Genomic DNA, 21,537 nt, shown 5'->3' with positions numbered 1-21,537 from the left:
GAGATGGGGTTTTGCCATATTGACCAGGCTGGTCTCGAACTCTGGCCTTAAGGGAGCTGCCCACCTTGGCCTCCCAAAGTGCTGGGATTGCAGGTGTGAGCCACCATGCCCAGCCCACATGCCCACTTTAAAGAGGAAAAAGACACGATTGGTTTGATACCACTTGACCTGTTTACCATAACTAAATTATTTGAGATACAGAGTTAAAGAAACATAAAGCACATAAGTAAGGATACAAATAACATTACTAAGTGGTGCAATTCCCAGGAAAATGCTGGCTTACCAGTGCTTCCTTCTCCCTTCATTGCTCGCATGAGCTCATTGGCCCGCTCCTGACAGTGCAGAGATTCTAACAGGTAGAGCACGTAGTCATCAAACATTAAGTGAATTAGGTGAAAAGACCCTGGTGAAAAAAAGGATCAAACAGAAAGTAAGTAGTGCTATCTCATGTAGGCCCCCTCTGTCTGGTCAGCTGCACAAGTTACACAGTGTTCTAAATGGTCTGCTCAAGAGTCTAATTTTCCACTCACTTATGATCTTGTCATGGTCAGAGGTTGCATTTCTCAGCTGTATCCTCAGCTTAGCTTAGTGCTTGGCAAGGTAAGTGTCATTAACACTTTGTGGCAAGTGAATCTTTTCCTTGCTGAAGTTATATTAGTATGACACCCTCAAAAATGGCACCCACCGAGCCACCTCTGAGCTCTCACATACCTACTGGCCTCATCCTCATGTGAGTACCCCTCATTCTGTTCAGCATTTATTAACATAGCGTCTCTCACTTTTCTCTCTTCCACCAGCGTATTATCCCCCAACTGGACTTTAAGTATGCCCGTGGTGGGGACTTTGCCTTCTATTGCTGTCTACCAATGTACCTGACATAATTCTAGGAGCAAATTTGAAAATTTAAATCTGCAACAAGTTATTTACTTATTTCCCTAAATGTTTTCAAGACCTCATTTAGCACATGGTTCTTAGAAAAGGTAATTCATTGAAGATAGTTGGTCTTTTCAGGTGGCAGTCTTCATTTTTCAATTTAGAGTAGATTATTTTGTAAAAGGGAATGTGAACAGTCATTTCCAAAGACTTTCCTATATGCCAGTCTCTGTGCTCAAAGTCTTATCTTCTCTAATTTAATAACTACAACCATGTTTTAAGGTGGGTATTTTTATTCCTATTTTGCAGGCTAAGCACTTATGCAAGATGACATGATTAATAGATAATATATTATTTCAAAACCAGCTTTTTTTAAAACATATCATGCTGCTATCGTGCACAGTGGAATGGTGCACCTACGGTAGGAGCTCAATTAATGTCTACTGTAATCAAGGCCTCATGGATCCAGGGTCAGAGAGAGGGGCCGAGCCTTTATCTCCCACCCCACGTTTCCAGGTCCCAATAGGACATCTCCATGTGGATATCCTGCAGTCCCTTTAAATGTCCAAAACTTTTCACCTCTCTCCAAGCTGACCAGTATACTGCTTGTTTTTTCCCTATTTCCTTCTAGTTTGCTTTTTTAGAGACTTTTTTTTTTTTTTTTTTTTTTGAGATGGAGTTTCACTCCCTTGCCCGGGCTGGAGTGCATTGGCGCTCTCTTGACTCACTGCAGCCTCTGCCTCCCGGGTTCAAGCAATTTTCCTGCCTCAGCCTCCCTAGTAGCTGTGATGATAGGCACGGACCACCACGCCTGGCTAAGTTTTGTATTTTTAGTAGAGATGGGTTTCGCCATGTTGGCCAGGCTGGTCTAAAACTCCTGACCTCAGGTGATCCACCTACCTCGGCCTCCCAAAGTGCTGGGATTACAGGCATGAGCCACTGCGCCCGGCCTTTTAGAGACTTTATAAGACACTCTGGCATTATTTTTTTTTTGTCATTCTATCTTCATCATGATCATTACCACCACCATTATTATCATCATCACATCTATTGTTTATTGTTTACTCTGTCCCAAAAACTCTGCTAAGCACTGAACATATGTTTCTTTCTTACAACAAATTGTGAGGTAGGTGGTATTATCCTCTCTTACCGATGAGGAAATGAGTCTCTTCATTAGTAATCAAGTAGGGATTTGCCTCAGTTTGGTCTGGCTCCATAATCTGTTCCCATTCCCCTATAAGTCATTTAGTTCAATATCTTCATAGCACAGATGGGAAAATAAGGCCGAGATGGCATAAGTGACTTGGCCCCTAGAGGGGCCACTTGAGTTGGGAGCTAGGTCTCTCCAAGTCTCAGAAATAAGGTGATGGAGGCTAGCTGGGGGCTTTCGGAGCACTCCTTGGTGAAATTTATTTATTTTCTCCTTAACTGCACCTGGGTTCTATATACATCAATACCCTTCATCTCCGATCAGTTAATTCTTTTGGTCTAGAAAGGCTAGAGAGGAAAATCCCTGGCTTAACTGTAAGGCCACTAGATGCCCAGCAGGTCATGAACATGACCCTATCTCTCTAGAACTTGCCACAAACTCCTGTCCTTGTTCCCACAGAGCTCAAGGCCAAGGTCCACTGTCCTGCACCTCCTTCACATCCTTCTTCCATCTCCAGTACTATGTTGGTTTTTCAACCCCATTTGGAATTCAGCAAAGTCCAGGTTCTGCTCAGTCATTGTGAGATGCGGTCTCTAAAACTAAACTTTCCATCAGTTTCCCTGAAATGGGATCCTGTGAGCCACTGAGGAGGAACAGCACCGTGTGGATAATTATACGGGCTGTGGATTAAACTGCCCAGGTTGAGATCCTAGCTCTGTCACTTAGTATCTGAGACTTTAGATGAGTTCCTTTACCCTCCCTAATGCTTATAAATACTGAAAACAAAATCCAACATTTATTGACCGCTGACTTTGTGCCAGCCACTGTGTAAACCACCGGAGATTTATTTTGGCATTGAATCCTCATCACAACTATGTGAGGTAAGTTGTACTTTCCTTTTACAAAGGAGGAAAGTGAGGCTTAGAGAGTTAAAGTAGCTGTCTAATGTCACACAGTCATTAAGTGGCAGAACCAAGACTTGAACCCTGGACTGTCTTGACTCTGAAGTTGCTCTTCAATCATTATGCACTATAGCTCTCTAAAAGGACAGTAAAATGTACATTATAGAAGTACTAAAATGAGGGAAAGTATCTATTAGATGCGTAATAATTGGTAACTATTGTTATTATCGCTAAGGTCCCTTTTGCTACTATGTTCTAAGATCCCATTACACGACTGTTGTGTTCATAGAGTCAAAGAAGTCAAAAGATAGCATCAAATAAGGAAAGGGTCTCTAAAATGAAGAAATTATTTGCTGGGATGTAGATCTGAAGTCAACATGGATAGAAAGAGAGAAATGTACTATGAAATAATGAATTAGCATGGAAAGCTTAGAAGATAAAAATCCAAGCTGGTCATTTTAGGATGAACAAACATTTTCATTTTATTCCATCCTCCTGTTTTATAAGACAAGGAGACAAAGATCTGATGAGGTGAAGAAACTTGCCTAAGATTACTCTTAGAAAACATCAGAGCTGAACTGGGAAGCCGGTACTTTCGGGAAAGTGCGGATTTGACATGGGGCTTCAAGCTCTCTTCATTAATGCCTCTGATCAGTTACCGGTTAGTCTGTTAATTTTCCATTGTAAATTTTAATCCTTGAAACAACAAGAGTTTGTAGAGCTACTGTTACTTGCTAACCATTGTGCTAAGTGCTCTGAGTACAAAGGAGCCATAAAGCTCAGTCTCAGACTCCACAGAAGCTAAGTCTTCTTAGTAAGCAGAAATTAATCATTAAGATTATTGGGCAGTAAACAGTTCAGTGCCAGGGTGTCACAGCAATGAGGATAGTGCAAATCGATGAAGACAGGAAAAATGAAAAGGAAATACAGAAAGACTGATGAGAGAGACAGACATCAAAAACAAGAGGGGAGAGGCAGTTATAGCGAACATCCTGCTTTATTTATCTCCTTAGCATTTCTCACCATCCAAGTTAAATACTATATCCTGTATTTAACTTAATTATTATTGCATGCCTCCTCCACTAGATTGTAAGCTCCGTCTTGCAGGGATTTTTCTGTCTTGACCAATGCTTTATACCCAGTGACCACGACAGTGCCAGGCACACAACAGAGACTCAATGGATATGTGTTAGATGAATGAATCAAACAGACAAGCATTGACTACTTCCATATGCACCGCGCTAAGTAAGCTCTTTTAACTTGTCAACAACACTGCAAAGAAGGTATTATCTTCAGTTAATACATGAGGAAATGAAGGCTCAGAGGGCTTGAATAACTTGCTTAAAGTCACAGAGCTAGAGAGCAGCAGAGCCTGTTACGGAAAAAGGCATTAGAATAGAGACAAAAGGAGATTTTATTTTGTTATTGTTATATGGTAATACGTTAATTGCATTTGGTAGAATCAAAGCATTTCATTTTTCTTATGAAAAATATCCATCATAGAAGAATATAGAGAATTCTAAAATGAACACCAGTGTAATCACCACCAATTTTTGTTAGAATTATTTCCAGGTACCTTTTAGTTTCTATTGCTATTATGAATTGTGTGTGTGTATGTTTTAAGTTATATTTAAGTTATATAGTGAAATTAAGAATGCCAATGATTTTATAAAAACTGAATTCAGGGCCAGGCGTGGTGGCTCACGCCTATAATCCCAGCACTTTGGGAGGCCACGGCGGGCAGATCACGAGGTCAGGAGTTTGAGACCAGCCTGGCCAACATGGTGAAAAGATACAAAAAATTAGCCAGGTGTGGTGGCGCGCACCTGTAATCCCAGCTACTTGGGAAGGTGAGGCAGGAGAATCGCTTGAACCCAGGAGGCGGAGGTTGCAGTGAGCTGAGGTCATGCCATTGCACTCCAGCCTGGGCGACAGGGCAAGACTCTGTCTCCAAAAAAAAAAAAAACTACATTCAGTAACTTGACTGAATTCTTACTGGTTCTATTAGTTTGTGGATTCTCTTTTGCCAGCAATCATGACATCTATAAATAAAGACAATTTTGTGTTTTCCTTTCTAATTCTTGTGTTTCATTTTCTTTTTTTAATGCATTGGCTAGGATCTCCAGTACATATTTATCAGACATCATATTAGAAGGCATTCCTGTCTTTTCATGATAGCAATGGGAAATTTTCTAACATTTCACCATTCAGTGTGATGTTTGCTGCAGAATTCTAGATGTCCTTTAAGATATTAAATTCCCTTCTATTCCTAGTTTGCTAAAAGTTTTTTAAAACCATACTTGAGAGCTGAATATATTTAATGCTTTTTTCCTCTGTGTCTATAATGATGATTATATGATATTTCTCTTTTTATTAATATAGTATGTTAATTAGTAATTTTTCCTTTTAGAAGTTTTGGCATAGTCTAATACTGATTTAAAAAATTTTGCCACTAACTTCGATCTGCTAGTGTTTTACTTAGAATTTTTTTCACCTATGAAAAAAATGTGTGTAGGCCAGGTATGGTGACTCTCACTTGTAATACCAGCACTTTGGGAGGCCGAGGTAGGCGGATCACTTGAGGTCAGGAGTTCCTGACCAGCCTGACCAACATGGTGAAACCCCATCTCTACTAAAAATACAAAAATTCGCTGGGCATAGTGGTACACGCCTGTAATCCCAGCTGCTCAGGAGGCTGAGGCATGAGAATTGCTTGAACCTGGGAGGGGGAGGTTGCAGTGAGCCTACATTTCACCACTGCACTCCAACCTAGATAACAGAGTGAGACTTTGTCTCAAAAAAAAAAAGTGTAGTTGAGTCATAATTTTCTTTTCCTCTGCTTTTCTTGCCAGATTTTGATATTGAGATTATGTTAGCTTTGTAAAATGAGTTGTATATTTCTTTATTTTGAATGTAATTTAAAAACTAAAAACTAATTTGTGTATTTGTTTTAAAAAGTTAAAAATAAGTTCTAGGTAAAAATATAACACGGAGTAATGAGAAGAGAATCTTCAAGGAACAGTTAAAGCATGCTAAGGTCTTTGTCTTTTTTAGGAATACTAAGTGACTTTTGACTTCGTTGGAGAAATTCATAGTTTGGATTTAATAAATGTTTAGCACATATGTTAATCAATTAAGGTATCATTACTAAAAGAATACAATCATTTCCTTATTTTGCGGGGGCAACCATTTTATTGAAGGAAATGAGGTGGGCAAAGCAGCACTGAGGACAATGACATCAGACATCCTAGGCTGGACCAGGATGTCCTAAGCTTTGCAGTCACTGAAAACAGATTTTCTTCTTTTTTTTTTTTTTTGAGATGGAGTCTTGCTCTGTTGCCCAGACTGGAGTGCAGTGGCATGATCTCAGCTTACTGCAACCTCTGCCTCCTAGGATCAAGCAATTCTCCTGCCTCAGCCTCCCGAGTAGCTGGGATTACAGTGCGTGCCACCATACCTGGCTAATTTTTGTATTTTTAGTAGAGACAGGGTTTCACCATGTTGGTCAGGCTGGTCTTGAACTCCTGACCTCGTGATCTGCCCGCCTCGGCCTCCCAAAGTGCTGGTACTACAGGCGTGAGCCACCTCGCCCGGCCTCTTCTTTTATTCTCTGAAATATTTATTTTCATGTTTATTTCATAAACTAAAGATTTTATATTTTTTATAACTTTTTTATAAGTTTAGTTAAACTATAAAAATATTTATGCCTGATGTTTTTTGAAGGAAGAGACTTACTCCTTTATTGTGATTATCATTTGGTCTTTATTTCTACCATCCTATTTTGTGCTTTCATTTACCATCCATTTTCTATGCTGCTTTTATCTTCTCAATTCTTCTTTTCCATTTAATGTTTTATCTCTTAAGTTTTCATATTCTTCCATTTTCTTCTATAATCGTGATTGTATTCTTTTAGTACTGATACCTTAATTTGTTAACATATATGCTAAGCATTTATTAAATCCAAACTATAAATTTCTCCAAGAAAGCCTAAAGTTACTTAGTATTCCTAAAGAAGACAAAGACTTTAGCATGCTTCAACTGTTCCTTGAAGATTCTCTTCTCATTACTCCGTGTTATATTTTTACCTAGAACTTATTTTTAACTTTTTAAAACACATATATATATTAGTTTTTAGTTTTTAAATTACATTCAATAGTTAATTAAATATGTTTACATATTTTTAAATTTCTCTCATCTTAAAACAGGGTCCCTAAATTCTTTGATGTGCCCTCCGTTAAGAACTGGGGTCTGTGCACCCCTTTGAGTCATGATATGCTTGGGACTGCCTTTGACTAATAGAGTATGAGGGAAGTTACACTGTATCTAAGACTGGATCATAAAAGCAAAGTGACTTCACATTTGGGGCACTTGCACGTGGAACCCCAAGCTGGCATGTGATCCTGACTTGCAAAATCCATAAGCATAATAAAATGGTTGTCTTAAAGCCGTTAAGCCTGGGTAATTTACTACACAGCAACGGCAACAATAACTAGAACATTGTTGTTTCTTGTATTCTAGACCTCAGCTATGGCTTTATTTTTCTTCTTGCTGAAATGCATCCTTCTGGCATCTCTTACTACTCATGACAGTCTAATAATTATTCTTGTCTCTCATAGTTTTAAAATTTTTAATCTTAATCCATAGATATTTTTTAAAATATTAATAATATCATCAATGTGGATTAAATAAATGTTTCTAACTCTATTGTGGCATGCATCTGAGTCCAGAGTATTTGCTTTAATTGTGATAATCAAAAAGGAATGGGCTTTGTAGTCAGGGAGATTTGATTTTCAAACAGAATTCTGACATTTGCTGCATTGATCTTGTGCAAGGAAATTCTCCAAGCTCCCTTCTCACCTCTTTAGAAAAGTAGCCATTATTACCTACATTGCAGAGTTAATGCAATAATTCAATGACAGTATGTGCTTCCAAAATATTTCTTATAATAGTCGTCATTATCTTGTCTTTGCTTCATTCTTATCTCCAATCTTAAGCAAATCCTTCAAGTTCTACCTCAGCTTCCTCATCTGTCATATTGAGGGCAGTAATTCAGACCTCACAGGGTTGTGTGAGAAGTAATTGAGAAAATGTAATGTCTAAAGTACATTCGGCCCTCAGTAAATGTTGCCATGTTGTTGTTATTAATTTTCTTTTACCCAAAGAAAGGTAAATGAGGTGGTGGCAGTGTAGCATGGCAGAAAAATCTCCAGCTTTAGCATGGGAACGATTGCGGGTGGGATTCAATCTGCCACTTCTCTGAGTCCACACGCAAGTCCTCTCTTCTCTGGGTTTTTACTTCCACTCCTGACTATAGGGAAAGCAGTTCCTGTATCCTAGTGCTTGGTGGGGACCTGAATGACACTGCGAACATTCAGGTCCTGCAATTTAGCAGATTCTGCCTAAAAGGGAGCCAGGCCAGGCCATCTGAGCATAGAGAAGCAGTTGGGAAGGCTTGGTCATGGCTACTTGTTCTGGGAGCCGCTCCCTGACACATGCCCACATGGTCTCCCCGGCCCTGCCCAAGTGAGTGAGCTTTGATGCTAGGTCAGACAACAGGTGTGTAAAAAAGTGAAACCGTGGAAGTGTTGTGCAAGTGTGCCCATCAGCTGTCACACCCAGGCTGCTTTTTAAACTGACTTATGCCGGAGTACTTCCGGGAACTATTATTACCTTCCAGATGTTCATAACAGTGAAATAAGCAGGCATTTGGTGAAAACCCAGAATGAAAGGGTAAAGGTGCTAGCACCGACTTGAGATCTAGGTACTCTAGGAACTGAAATCAGATCAGTCGACTAAAAAGATGGTGTTTTTTTAAAAACAAAACTTTGATTTGCTCAGCTCCATTAGGACTAAAAGTTTGCCTGATAGCCTACCTTTGCTCACTAATTTTGCTAGAAACACTGCTTGCAGCAAAGAAAGAAAGTCTGGCTACTTTAGTTCACAGCATAGGTTCTTTCAGTGAAAAAGAATTAAGGAGAAGAGAGTGAAAAGGAATTAAGGAGAAGAAAGGAGTCAACTACCTTTGAAAGAGGCTGTTCTGGGAAGAGGTGATAGAGTCCCCTACGGGATCATTGTGATATTCCACACGATCATTGTAATGGTCAGCCTGTTACGCTGACACACAAACCCTGTAGCCATTCACAGCAACAAGGACCATGTGGGAGTTATAAGATATATAGAGCTGGCCCCTGTGGCTGGGGGAGGGGACCAGGGAACAGAGGGCTCTTTTTCCTAATTAGCTGTTTTCATACAGGGAACACATGACCCAAACACAACCACCAACTGGGTCTTTGACATATACAGGCAGAAAGGGGGAGCTGGGCTTTTGTCTGCCGCAAACTCTTTTAACTTGCCTGTCACCCCAAGCTGCAAAACTCAACAATGAGTCAGATGAGCTGGGCCGCCATTTCAGATAGTTTGCTAAATGGACTTGGAGACAGGTATTATTTCAACCCACTCAGCGTTGAAAAATACTGTAAAACTGAGACTGGGTTAATATCTCTTTTTTTCCTTTTCTAAGTGATTTGTGATCATCTTTTTTTGCCATTTGCCTAAGTTTCCAGTATATCTATCCCAAAATAGTGTGTGGTTCAAAAAGAAACACATTTCAAAGAACCATATTTCTTAGTAATAAATTCAACCCATTCATAAAGCCTAATCATTCTCCTGTTCAAACTTTCTTTTTTACATTGACTGTTAACTCAGTAAGCACAGATGCATTTCCAAGAATATTGCAAGGGAATTACTTTCCCTGTCTAATGAAAGGCACCTGCTAGCATACATGGTCAGTTTAAAAATCAGCAAATTGAAGAATAAAGGATAAAGCATGGAGAGGATGCTCACTGTGTGGATGTGGATATGTGTGTTTTTGTGTGTCGTATTGTTGATTCTCTGACTTGGAAGCAATGAAAAAAATCTCAAATATTTTCCAACAGTTCACTTAAGGGAAAACAGTTCTGCATGAATGATTTCTCCAGAGCTAGAGGTAACATGTGCTAACACTAACTGTGCTGAACTGGAAGTCATCAAAATGCCGTGCCTGATGCCACTGCCCAGGTAGCAGTCAGCGGAGCATTTCCATATACAGCTCAAAGAGAATTTCCATCTGTAGCCATGGTGCAGGCAGGTTCAGAGAACTCTCCAATGCTGAGATTAAAGAAATCCACAACAAAACGCTTCTCCAAGTGGGTAAACACAGTCTTTCATGGACAGGGCTGTTTAGAAAAAATACTGCCTTCTTTGTTTTCCCACATATTTACTTCGTTGTATAGCACAACTGGAAAATGGTGACAAGACCATAAAAAGCTAGATGGAAAAGTGTCAAATTAAACCCACAGCAAAACCCAGAGCTGATTGGCTTAATTGGAGATAATGAGAAACAAAACCACAACCCTTACTTGCAAAGCGAAATAGAGAACTGAAGCAATTACCCAGAAAATTTACCAATGCTCCTTTGCTGAAATGCCTAGAAAATTGAAACCAAAATGTTTTGGGATTTCAAATGTCTGGATAATGCCCAAAAGTCCCATCTCACTTTGCCAGTGATGATCTGGACTCGGTACATATTCCTTTCCTTCTGGTGAAAAGTAGAAAACTGTCCTACAATGTAGCGTAACATTCACCCCGATTCAGTAATCAGGTTGCTGCCCGCAGAGACTATTATCAGTACCTTTGGGCAGACAGTTCAAGCCGTGTTTTACTAGAAAGCAGCAGATGAAGACTTGAGGTGGGGATGTCTCCTATCTCCTGGAGGTGATGAAGACTTAAAGGATCAGTGAAACAAAAGGGAAAGTGAATGCAAATGACCTCTTTTAGGGATTAGACTAGAGTACAATTTTAAATAAAACTTAAGGTCATCTGCCTACAGCTAGAGTATGGTCAATCAAGCCATTTGCAAGTGTTCAAACTCAGAGGTTTCTTCACATGCTCAGTCTTGGGAAGTGCACAAATACAGGATTCTATGAAATTGTGCTATGGAAGCAGCAATCACTGAGGACATCCAGGCATGGAGAGCACAGCCACTGCAATTTATTCCTCTTTAAGCTCAGATAATACTATCTGTGGGCAAAACCACTCATTTTCAGATTGACACTCCACCTTTAGCACGTAACGCCATCTTTCTCCCTGAAAGTCCTAACAATGTCATGTCTCCCCAGAACAGATGTGTTTCAGGGTGATGACGTTGCAGAAACAGCAAGTTAGGCTGTGGTAGACTCAATGCACGGAGCCCAGAGAAAAAGGTGTTTGGAGATGGGGAGGGCTGGGGTGGCTTTACCGAAGCTGGGGGCGCTGTGCAGGGTCATATCCCGGATCACCCTCGTGCCAAAACAGGACCACATCAAGAGGAACTGCTGGGCCACCTTCTTCAAGGACCCTTGTCTCTTGGCAGCCACCTACAAGAAAGTGAATGGCTTTAATAGTGGTCGACTTGACCTTTCATTTATTACTGTTTCTTTGAAAAATAAGGCCAGTTGCAGTGGCTCACGCCTGTAATCCCAGCACTTTGGGAGGCTGAGATGGGCGGATGATCTCTTGAGCCTAGGAGTTTGAGACCAGCCTGGGCAACATGGCAAAACTCCATCTCTACAAAAAATACAAAAATTAGCTGGGAATGGTGGCACACCCCTGTAGTCCCAGCTACTCAGGAGGCTGAGGTGGGAGGATCACATGAGCCTGGGGAGGTCAAGGCTGCAGTGAGCTAACTGCACTCCAGCCTGGGCAGCAAAGTGAGACCCTGTCTCAAAAATACATACATACATACATACATACATACATACAGAAAAATGACAGGAAGGCTTATGGTCTTCAAAGTCATTGCTATGGAGCAATGGTTTTTGTTTTGTTTGTAGCAGCAAAAATACTGTAAAAAAATGAAATCTTATGCCAAGACTCAGTGTATACTGCAGATAAAAGAGATGCTGACCTGGTTGAATCGGGGATGGAAGACTTAAGAGTCCTGCCTTGTGCCCCCTTCACCTCCTGGGGCCTCTCCTCAAAACCCTGTTCAGACAGCTCACCATGGGGCTTTGTGTTAGCCAAGTTCACAGTAGGCGGTGGTGGGCTGCAGGACCCAAGGCTGCCCCCTCAGCGCTGGTTTACCAACCTTCACAACACAGCGGTCAACCATGGTATCCAGCCACTCAATGTAGGACTCGATGGGAGACTGTTCCTCCAAGAGGTGGTCAAACTCCTGATATACTGTCAAACAAAGGAGAACCCCACATGCATCACTGCGGTTGTATTTAACAAGAGCTATGTCTTAAAAGAACAGGGGAACAAAGCTTTGAATAAAGTAAAACTTTAAATAAATAAAACTCCAAGGTCTTAGCAGAGCATTCAAGACTTTATAAAACATGCCCCAACTTACCTTTCCAAGATCATCTTCCATGCCTGTGAACACATTAAACTGTGGCTATCCCATATTACTTGCCATTCCCCCAACAAGCCCTGCTTTTTTCATAGCCTTAGTCTGTTTTTTCAGGCCATTCCCACTACTTGGTTCCTCATGGCCCAGCTGAAACGGCCCTGGTATGAAATCCCTTTAACCTTCCATGCCCCTTGCCAGCAGAACTGATCACCCCTCCTTTGCACTCACATAGCACTTTAGTATCGGTTTTCTACCTTTATTATATGACTAATGGCACTGGTATAATTGGATGGGCATGTGTGTCTCCCTGCTAGTTCTTCGTCTGGTATCTTTATTAGCTGGTGCATTATCTGTGACATAGTTGTTACCCAACAAATTCTTGCTTGAATTAATGGGTGAGGCATTGCTGCTCTCTTGCTCTCTGCCCAGGGTAGGGCACATTTGATAATTCAAATGTTTCTGGACAACAACTATATCAGGCAGGTAGCTTAAGCAGCCTCTCTGTGTGGCATGTAGTAGGTGCTTAATAGATACTTGTTGAGTAAGTGCAACAGTCTCTTTGCTGCTCATTTTCCTCATTGGAGAGATAATCCTACCACTTTACAACCTGTCTTCATCTTAATTCAGATAACTGAATCTGGAAGTGCTTTTTAATCAATGAAGTGCTCTAGAAAATAGAAACATGGCTCTGGTGATCTCTAGTTTGAAGCATCTCTTTTCATCACATTTTTGTGTTTCTGTATGCAGAGATCAATAAATCAAACCACAATTCAAGATCCATACGTTTCTTTCATTTTCACTTGAGCAGTTTTTGTTCTCTCATTTTAAAGGACTGGCCACTTTGCTCTATTTTACTTAGTAGATGCTTGCTACAAGAAGTAAGATTCTGAGACCAGAGGGTCATAGCACTAGAATGCTCAAATGTTTGTTGACTGAACGGATGAACAACCCAAGGAGGTAGGTACCATTATTATCCTCCATTTTACAAGTGAAGAAACAGAGACAAAGAAAGATGAGTAATTTTCCAAAGGTTGTTCTTTCACAGCTAGTGAATTACAGAGACAAGATTCAATCACAGCCTGACTCAAGTGCTTGCCTCCTAACCACTTCACTATGCTAATACTAGACTGTGTACCAAGCAGGTGGTACAGATAGTCTCATTTAATCCTTTCACATTAGCCCCATTTTACAGAAATGAAAACCAAGGTCACAGTGCACTGGAGCCAAGATTTGAATCAAGGTCTTTTGGGCATCCCAGCCCCATGCTGTGTAAGAGCTGTGTAAGAGTAAGGTTTGAACCACGGTCTGTTGGGCATCCCAGCCCCGGGGATCCCAGTCAATGGAACTTGGACATGGGGCTGGGATGCCCAACAGACCTTGGGCAGTTACAATGATAACTCATTCTAATCAGCTTGCTTAAGTACTAATGTGCACTTTTAAAATCTAAGGTAAGCTGAGCATTGCTGGCTGAGATCTGTATCACAGAGGTGATGGTAACCACCCCCCCCAAGCAAGAGTTTGCAGATTTGTCAGCTCGCTGTGAGGAAAGAAGAGCGCTGCACACAGTTGTCCCAGCCCTGCTCAAGATGACCTTTGGTCCAACTCCATGTGTGTTCAGGGACTTCCCAGCTGTCTGCTTGGGAGGTACAGGGTTGACACACATGTGCTGGACTGCCTTGAGGCTTGATACCCTACCCCAATTCCCCCTTCACAGCACTGCATTACATGGCATTGTTCTCTTTGGTAAGATGCAACACATCTGTAAATACATGTTTGAGGTCTAATTTACCATTAACTGTAAACTCCATGTTGGTAAGGGTTGTGTCCATCTTATTCGCTGCCCTCTGGCCAGCATCTAATACAGTACCTGACTTAGGACAGGCATTCAGTAAGGACTAGCTGGGTTGAACTGAACCACAGCATTTATGTCCCCAGAAGAAGAATGCAGTCACAGCTTTAAAGGGCACCATTCTGCCCTGGACCTAAGGAAACTTGAAGAGAAAGCCACAGAGGTTCTTTCTTGAGAGAGGCAGCAGTGACCTCCACGGTGCTCCAGCAAAGGCTCAGAGCCTGGTCCCTTAAGCAAGCAATGCTGATTGTATTTTTCCCCATGAGTCTGGTTCACATTTTCCTCCCTCATGAAAGGTGCTGAGGCGGGAAGAGAACTGAGTCTAACACTACTAGGAAGATTCGCAGAGCTAAGAACTAGGTTCACTCTGGGTTTCCACTCATCTCTTTGGTATTCCATGAACCTTGCTGGACACCTGCTCTGTGCCTGGCCCATTGGGAGTTCCTAGGGACACAATGATCAGAGGTACCCCCAGTGCTATTAGGGTATGCAGGGCCATGCTTTCTGTTGACGTTCCATCCAGGGGACAGGAAAAAGCAGAACAGGAAGCATGATTGTAAACACTTGGAAAGATCCTGGAACCTCTGAAACTCACCCACATTTCCCTTTTTTTTTTTTTTTTGGTCTCCCCTGCACATGAATACATGAGCAGCATTAAGGCCTGGTGGTGAAGCTGAGACTAGATGTGAGACCAGACTTCGGTTCAGCTCTATTGCTTAGTGGCTGCGTGACCTTGAGTTAGGTTCACCAACTCTCTAAGCCTGAGTTTTCTGATCTGTAAAGTGGGGGTGGTAAGAGTGTCTTCCTCATGGGCTTGATGTGGAGATTCAATGGGACCATGCATGTTTTGGATCTGACACAGGAGCTGGCTTAGAGCAGGCAGTCAATAAGCTGAATTATTATTTTAGTGATGATCTCTAAAATTCTTAACAGGGGAAAAGTGGGCTGGGGGCAGCTGTGAAGGAAGAAGTAACAGCCTGAGTAAGCTTTGGGCTAAGTCAGGAAAGAAGTCCTGGGGAAGGTCCACATGTTCAGACATTTCAACTATTCCATTTGCTTTTGTAAAGGGCTTATTGGGAAAGAGATCTCTGATAGGACCCTCTTAGGGAACTTTATTTGTTTAAAGGCACCTCAAGTTTAAACTGGGTAGCTCAATGAAGAGTTCCCTCAAGACAGCAGTGCAGAAGGCATATACTAAGAAATCTGAAGGGGCTTGGGGCTTTCAGAAAGACCCCTCTTGGTGGGGCAGCCTCTCTGCAGCTCCCCAGGCAATGTCACTTTTGGGATCCTGGGCCTCACCACCCCATTGAGAACATGGGAGTGCATGCTCTTAACACCTTTCTGAGACCTGATGGGAGGAATGTCCCCTCACGTTTCCTGACCTCATGTTCTCTAATTATGGAGGTAGCCTGTAGACACCGATGCATCCAGGGTCATTGGGCTCAGGGGATGCCCTGGGCAGTCAGCTGGGATGGGCATCTGAGGAACAGCAGGGATGTGCTAACAATGATGATGTTCTCTGGCCCTCTCATATTGCTTTAGTACTAAGAACAAACATCCTGCCTACATGGGGTTAATATTTGGAGCAGTATACCTGCAGTCTGCATGGTGGAAATCTTTGTTCGCCGGGACATGAACATATATTCACAGAAGTAAAACTGAAAACGCCATCCACCTGCTTCTCAAACATTTAACGTGATTGAAAGGTTCACCTGCCAATAAGTGGACTGACTCATGTGACCCTCAAATGAAAAATAGGCAGCATATCCAGCTGACCCCAGACTGACATACACTGAGATAGGCAATAAGCTTTTGTTCTTATATTTAATGCCACCTCCATGGAACCAGGGCTGGCATTCAGGTCACACGTGGGGCCCTTTGCATGACATTGTGTGCTGCCCAATTGCACCAGAACACTCTTTATCCAGCAGTGCTGACACATGTCCTCTTAAGTCAATTAGCCCTTCCTTCTGGACTGACTCATTTAAAAGGAACAATGAGGAAGAAGAGATGCTGGGAAGAAGGACAGGGTGGGGATGCCACTTCAGTATTTACTAGGATACTTTTTCTTTCTTTCTTTTAAAAACAAAAACAGGACAACAATCCCTGGTGGGACAGCTTACATTGGATGATGAGTTTCCGATGTTCGTCGCGAGAGTCTTCCATGGTGTAAAGGGTTTGCTTGGTGATGCTGTTTAGGTCCACATTCCTCCAGTCTTCCAGCATTTGGAACGTGATGTCTGCACTGTGGATCACTGTTCGAGATGCCTGTAATCCAATCCAGTCAACTCATTAGCTCATGGGTTGTTAAAACCCCTTCACTGTATTTCCTTTTATGCCTTGGTAATGCATCTGCTTATGGTATTTTGCAAACTACCTTGAAATTCCAGGAAATTCAATTTCAGGAAAGTACCAGAAGACTCCATAACTCAGAAGATGCAGACACTGTTTTCTCCTGTGGCTCTTTCCACACATGTCTTTTTCTCTACAAGCAACTACCAGGGTGGGCTGGGCCAGACCAAACCCTGCTGATTCCAGTCCCTTTGGTCTTGACCCCATGGAACAATGGGATGAAGCCCAGAGATCTGTCAGCTTTCTGATGTAAGCCTGTGGGATGGGAGCTCTGTGCTGAATAATCCTTGTATCTCTAGTCCCTGAGAAGCTACAGGCCGGGATTTAGAAGTGTTCTTGCTACCCCAGGGCCTAACTTAATCCCAGATATTTCAAAGTGTATAGTTTTCATATAAATACATTCTGAAACAGTTTATGCTCTAGTTTTCCATTTTTGCTTTTTTAAATGTAACTATAATGATTAAAACATATATGAATAATTAGGTTGGAGGAAAAGGGAAACTATACCACCATACATCTCAGTAGTTTGTTAGTGGATGGAGGGATGTGTATAGTGTGTGAATATTTTTTTATATTTTTATATGTGTGTGTGTGTGTGTGTGTGTGTCTATGTGGTTTTTTTTTTTCTTTAAAGCTGTGGCTTTTTCATGGAACCCTCATTAGTGAACTTAAATTTACAGGTTGGAACAATACCTGGAACAATATCATCAAGTTGAAACAATATTGAGAAAAGAAAAATATATATCCAGGATCATTTCCTTTACTTGCATGTTTTCACAATGTCTTTTAATAAAATTTAAAAAAGATTTAAAATACACAAAGACATTGTCAAGTCTCCTAATGCTTGTAAATTCCTAGGCAAAGGTAAATACTGACAACCCCTTGTTGTACCCCGACCAACCAAGCACAAGTAAAATCTGAGTTAAATAATTGGAGAACTCTTTAAAGGTCACGAAGGCGTAGAATATATGAGTGAGGTGAATCTCTAATGATAGGCGTAGAATATATGAGTTAGGTGAGTCTCTAAGGATAATGAAAACAACTGAATAGAAAGGTAAGGTGTCCTGCATTCAAACATAATCTAGTTCAAATCCTGGCCTCGTTGCTGACCAGCTGATTGATTTCGGGCGGGCAAGTAGATTAACCTCAGCCTCCTAATCTATAAAATGGAGATACAATAGTACCTACCTTTTTTGTTTTTTTCTTTCCTGAGCATGTTCCTTCAGAGATGCATTGTGAACCACTTTATTACAATGAAATGAACTGTTTACCAAAGAGTGAATTCTGTAAGCAAGTGTTTAGAACATGCTATTTTTTTTTTTTTTTTATTTTTTGAGATGGAGTTTCACTCTTGTCACCCAGCCTGGAGTACAGTAGTGCGATCTTGGCTCACTGCAACCTCTGCCTCCCAGGTTCAAGTGATTCTCCTGCCTCAACCTCCCTAGTAGCTGGGATTATAGGTGCATGCTGTCACACCCAGCTAATTTTTTTATATTTTTAGTAGAAACAGGGTTTCGATACATTGGCCAGGCTGGTCTTGAACTCCTGACCTCAAGTGATCTGCCCACCTAGGCCTCCCAAAGTGCTGGGATTGCTGGCCTGAGCCACCGCACCCCACCTAGAACATGCTTTTTAATGGTGTCTCTTACCATTGTGTTTAGGGCCTTAGTGCTTACCTCTCAAAGAAGGGCTGCTGTTGAGGATTCCTTGAGATAGTGTTTGAAAAACAGAGTGCATAGTGCAGGGAGCTCAATAAAAGTGGCTACTGTTGTTCAGATTGCTTCTCTTTCAGTGACTGTGTTGATGCCTCAAGGCCTTTGCACATGGTGTTCTTGCTGGCTGGAACATTCTTCTCCCTCCTTGCCCCAGCAGCCCCACTACGATGTATGCTCCAGCCTAAATGTCACACCCATGGAAAGGCCATCTCTGACCACCTATTTCCATTCTGTTTCTTTCATCACATTTTAACACTTTTGTTTTCCTGCTGAGGGCAAGTACTACTAAGCACAGTATTGGGCACACAGTAGGCACCCAAAAGATTTTGTAAAGTGAATGGTTAAGATAGGAATGCCAAGTGTTTACTTGCCTGGTGTATCTGAAAGAGCCTGGACGTGCGAATTTTGGGTCTAAATATTTGAGGTGAGTCTTCAGTTGGACGTTGTTTAGTCTGACTTGCTGTGTGTGTGTGTTTAGGAAAGCTCACTGGGATGTTAGCTGGTGTTTCATTCCCAGACTTAACCCTAGTCCTCTGTCTGATCTGGGAATGTGTCTGAAAGTTGTCCAGTAGAGATGGAAAGGGGGCATTTGCTGATTAAATTACATGCTGTGTTTGTGTGGAAGGTGGAGAGGGAACATGTGGGCACCCCCACGCTTGTGCAACACGTGGCTATGGGCATGGGTGTGGACGCTTTTATCTACATGTGCGTTAAAGGGACAAAGTCCTCTCTAAATTGTCTGATCCCCAGAGGGAGGCACCAAAACCACGTCTAGTTCCCTGATACGACCCAAGAGCCACTCTTCTAAGCTGGAAAAAAAGAACCAGAGGGCCAGGCTGGCATAGCATCCGCAAAAATAAGGCAATGTTTCTTTGTTAGGCCAATATTAATTTTCTTCCCTGAATCCCATTAATCTGTCAGGCTCTGCACCGTCACCAGAACAATGCCCAGGTGTAGCCTCTGTAGCAGCCTGCATGAATCTGGAAGCATTTCCCTCTGGTCTCCAAATCAACCCCTGTGCTGTCCATGCCAGGGGCAGGACAGGAGCAGGGAGGTATGTGTGGCTGTTGTGTTATACTTTCTGGTTCCTGGCCTGGGGCCCTCCTTCAGGCCACTCTAACTAGAAACCCCTCCCTCCCATCTTGACCTTGAACCCACCCAGAACCAACAGCACCTTAAAGGAGAGGCTGCAAACAGAAACACAGGAAGGGGGCAGGCAGGTGACATTCAGGAGTGAGGTGGGCCAAGTGTGACAGAGTTGGTGGAATGAGGATGGTGGCCACTGTGGAGAAGTTTGGCCCAACAGCTGACAGCTGCCTGGGGCAACGGGGCTCTGGGAGCAAGTTGTCAGCTCTTGAAGGTTTAGCTGTCATCTCCCAGTTCCAACTGTTAGTGACCATGTGAAAAAATTGTTTTGAACATATTCAAGCCAAACAACAATAACCCCACACATCTGAGGGCCAGATTTGGACTGTGGCCACTGGTTTGCCACCTCTGCTGTAACGTCATTAATATTTTAATGTAATGTTAATCAGTTGCCTTAACAGACTTAGAGTCCCTTCATTAAAGTGCAAAATTAATAGAAATGTACTTATGTGCCATCAAGCTGTAACTACAGAGTAGGTAGGGGCATGCAGTGGGATCTTCCACTTCTACTTAATATACTTATATTTTTAAATGTTTTTGATAGCAAGCATATGTCACTTTCGTGCTAAAAATAATGCAGAACTGGAAAAAAACTAAACAAAATTGGGCAAATATTGAATATATTATGTGACTTTGAACTCCAATGATACAAACAAATCATCCTCTTAATCTGTTTGAATCATTTGATTCAACCACTACATACGTTTTGGGCTGGATAATTAAGAGAAACACAGAACTGTGGACCTAGAACATATCTGAAAGGTTAAGGGGCAACTGATATCAGAAATTATTTTGTATATTAGTTGAAACTATGTAGTTATTGGCTAATGTTTTCATTCCTTATCTGCAGAAATTAATAGAGAGTGTGCCCTGGTAACCTGAAAGATCCTGCGGGAAGTTGTTTTTGCGAATTTGCCCCCTCATTTGCAACGACTCAGCAGTGGTTAAAACACATAGCGCAGGACAGCTACCTGGCAGAGATGATTTAGTGATGTTTGCCGTCTCAGAATTTGGGAGAACCTTCTCGACACTGCAAAGGGAAAAGAATTAGTTTGAAATATTTGCAAGCTTTATGATTCTAACTTGGATTTTCCAGGGGCAGATTTCAAAACGTAGGCTGCTTATTTTGCCTACATTTGTCTCACCGCCCAAGCCCATTTTATATACCCACTGGCAAAACCCTGCACTTGGTTCTTTGTTCTCCCATGTGAGCTTCAACAACTATTTCTTAATGGTGACATTCGGGGTACATATTTCAAAGTCATGCACACGATACACTCGCAGGTGTGAGAAATGGTGGCGTCAGTCAACCGTGAGTAAAAGCAATTATTGTCTTCATTTCGCTAATTGCAAGCTCAATCACTTCTCCCCATAAATAATTGCAGGAATCAAGTGGAAGCTTTGAAGAAGTCCCTTTAAAAAGTAGTATGTCTAATAGTAAATCCTGATTGAGCCTCAGCGGTGTGTGGGGCTAGGAGGTGCTTCTGGGATGGAACCTGGCTTTGCATTCATAATCTGTCCTTTTTATCAAATGAGCTCCATGACCTATTTGCATGTTTCGATGATGACTGCAGCTAGGAAAAGGTCTTGTTTGCTACACTGACATAATAGGCTGATAATTTGAAGTAGGGTGATCTTATATCTGCGGATTTCAATGCAGACGAGACATGTGCTTGCCCTAGCTCTTCATTCTTACAGAGTTGTTGGAGTGGGGCTTGTTTCCACCCCTTGCACATTCTCAAAATACACTCCCAGGCTGGGCTCCCTGGGAAGAACAGCCTCCGCCCGACACACAGGTGGAAGGTCCAACAAACCTCCTCGCCGCCGACTTTGAACAGGTTTGTTTTGTCGGCATAATTAAAATGGGTGCAGGGGCATTCTTCTTGGTAATTTCTGAACTGGTCAAGTAATAGTCAGAAATTTCCCTAGGATTATTCTAATTTGTACTCAGAGCTGGCTTGATTTGAAAAAATAAGGTGTGGGGTGGAGGAGTGGGGGTGGGAGGGGGCAGATGGGAGACTTCTAATTTTCCAGGCTGATCAATCGTTAATCCTTCTCCTTAATTACTTTTTCTTTAACTTTGTGATGTGGAATTTAGTGCTCATGAAAAGAAAAGAGCTGAAAGCCATGAAATAAAGCGGGCTTTATCAATAGGTGATGGCCACTGCAGGCAACCTCAAAGC

General features: G+C 41.9%; 1 protein-coding gene and 1 long non-coding RNA gene across 7 annotated transcripts in view; one reads left to right on the top strand and one right to left on the bottom strand.

Moving 5' to 3' along the window:
• RFX4 (regulatory factor X4) overlaps positions 1-21,537 on the bottom strand; it is a 181,979-nt gene that overhangs the window by 29,486 nt on the left and 130,956 nt on the right. For all 6 annotated transcript variants that reach the window (XM_037996587.2, XM_073021061.1, XM_008004541.3 and 3 more), the window contains 5 exons: positions 20,326-20,384; positions 16,265-16,409; positions 12,029-12,123; positions 11,201-11,318; positions 284-403 (listed from right to left, as the gene is read on the bottom strand). In XM_037996587.2, coding sequence (XP_037852515.1) covers positions 284-403; positions 11,201-11,318; positions 12,029-12,123; positions 16,265-16,409; positions 20,326-20,384 — 537 coding nt within the window. The remainder of the gene's footprint in view (positions 1-283; positions 404-11,200; positions 11,319-12,028; positions 12,124-16,264; positions 16,410-20,325; positions 20,385-21,537) is intronic.
• LOC140712794 (uncharacterized) overlaps positions 1-21,537 on the top strand; it is a 97,674-nt gene that overhangs the window by 40,793 nt on the left and 35,344 nt on the right. The gene's annotated exons all lie outside the window — the stretch shown is intronic.

Source organism: Chlorocebus sabaeus, chromosome 11 (genome assembly GCF_047675955.1).
Source record: "Chlorocebus sabaeus isolate Y175 chromosome 11, mChlSab1.0.hap1, whole genome shotgun sequence".
NCBI lineage: Eukaryota > Metazoa > Chordata > Mammalia > Primates > Cercopithecidae > Chlorocebus > Chlorocebus sabaeus.
Note: the sequence above shows the minus strand (reverse complement) of the source record. Positions and strands in the feature narration are given on the sequence as shown.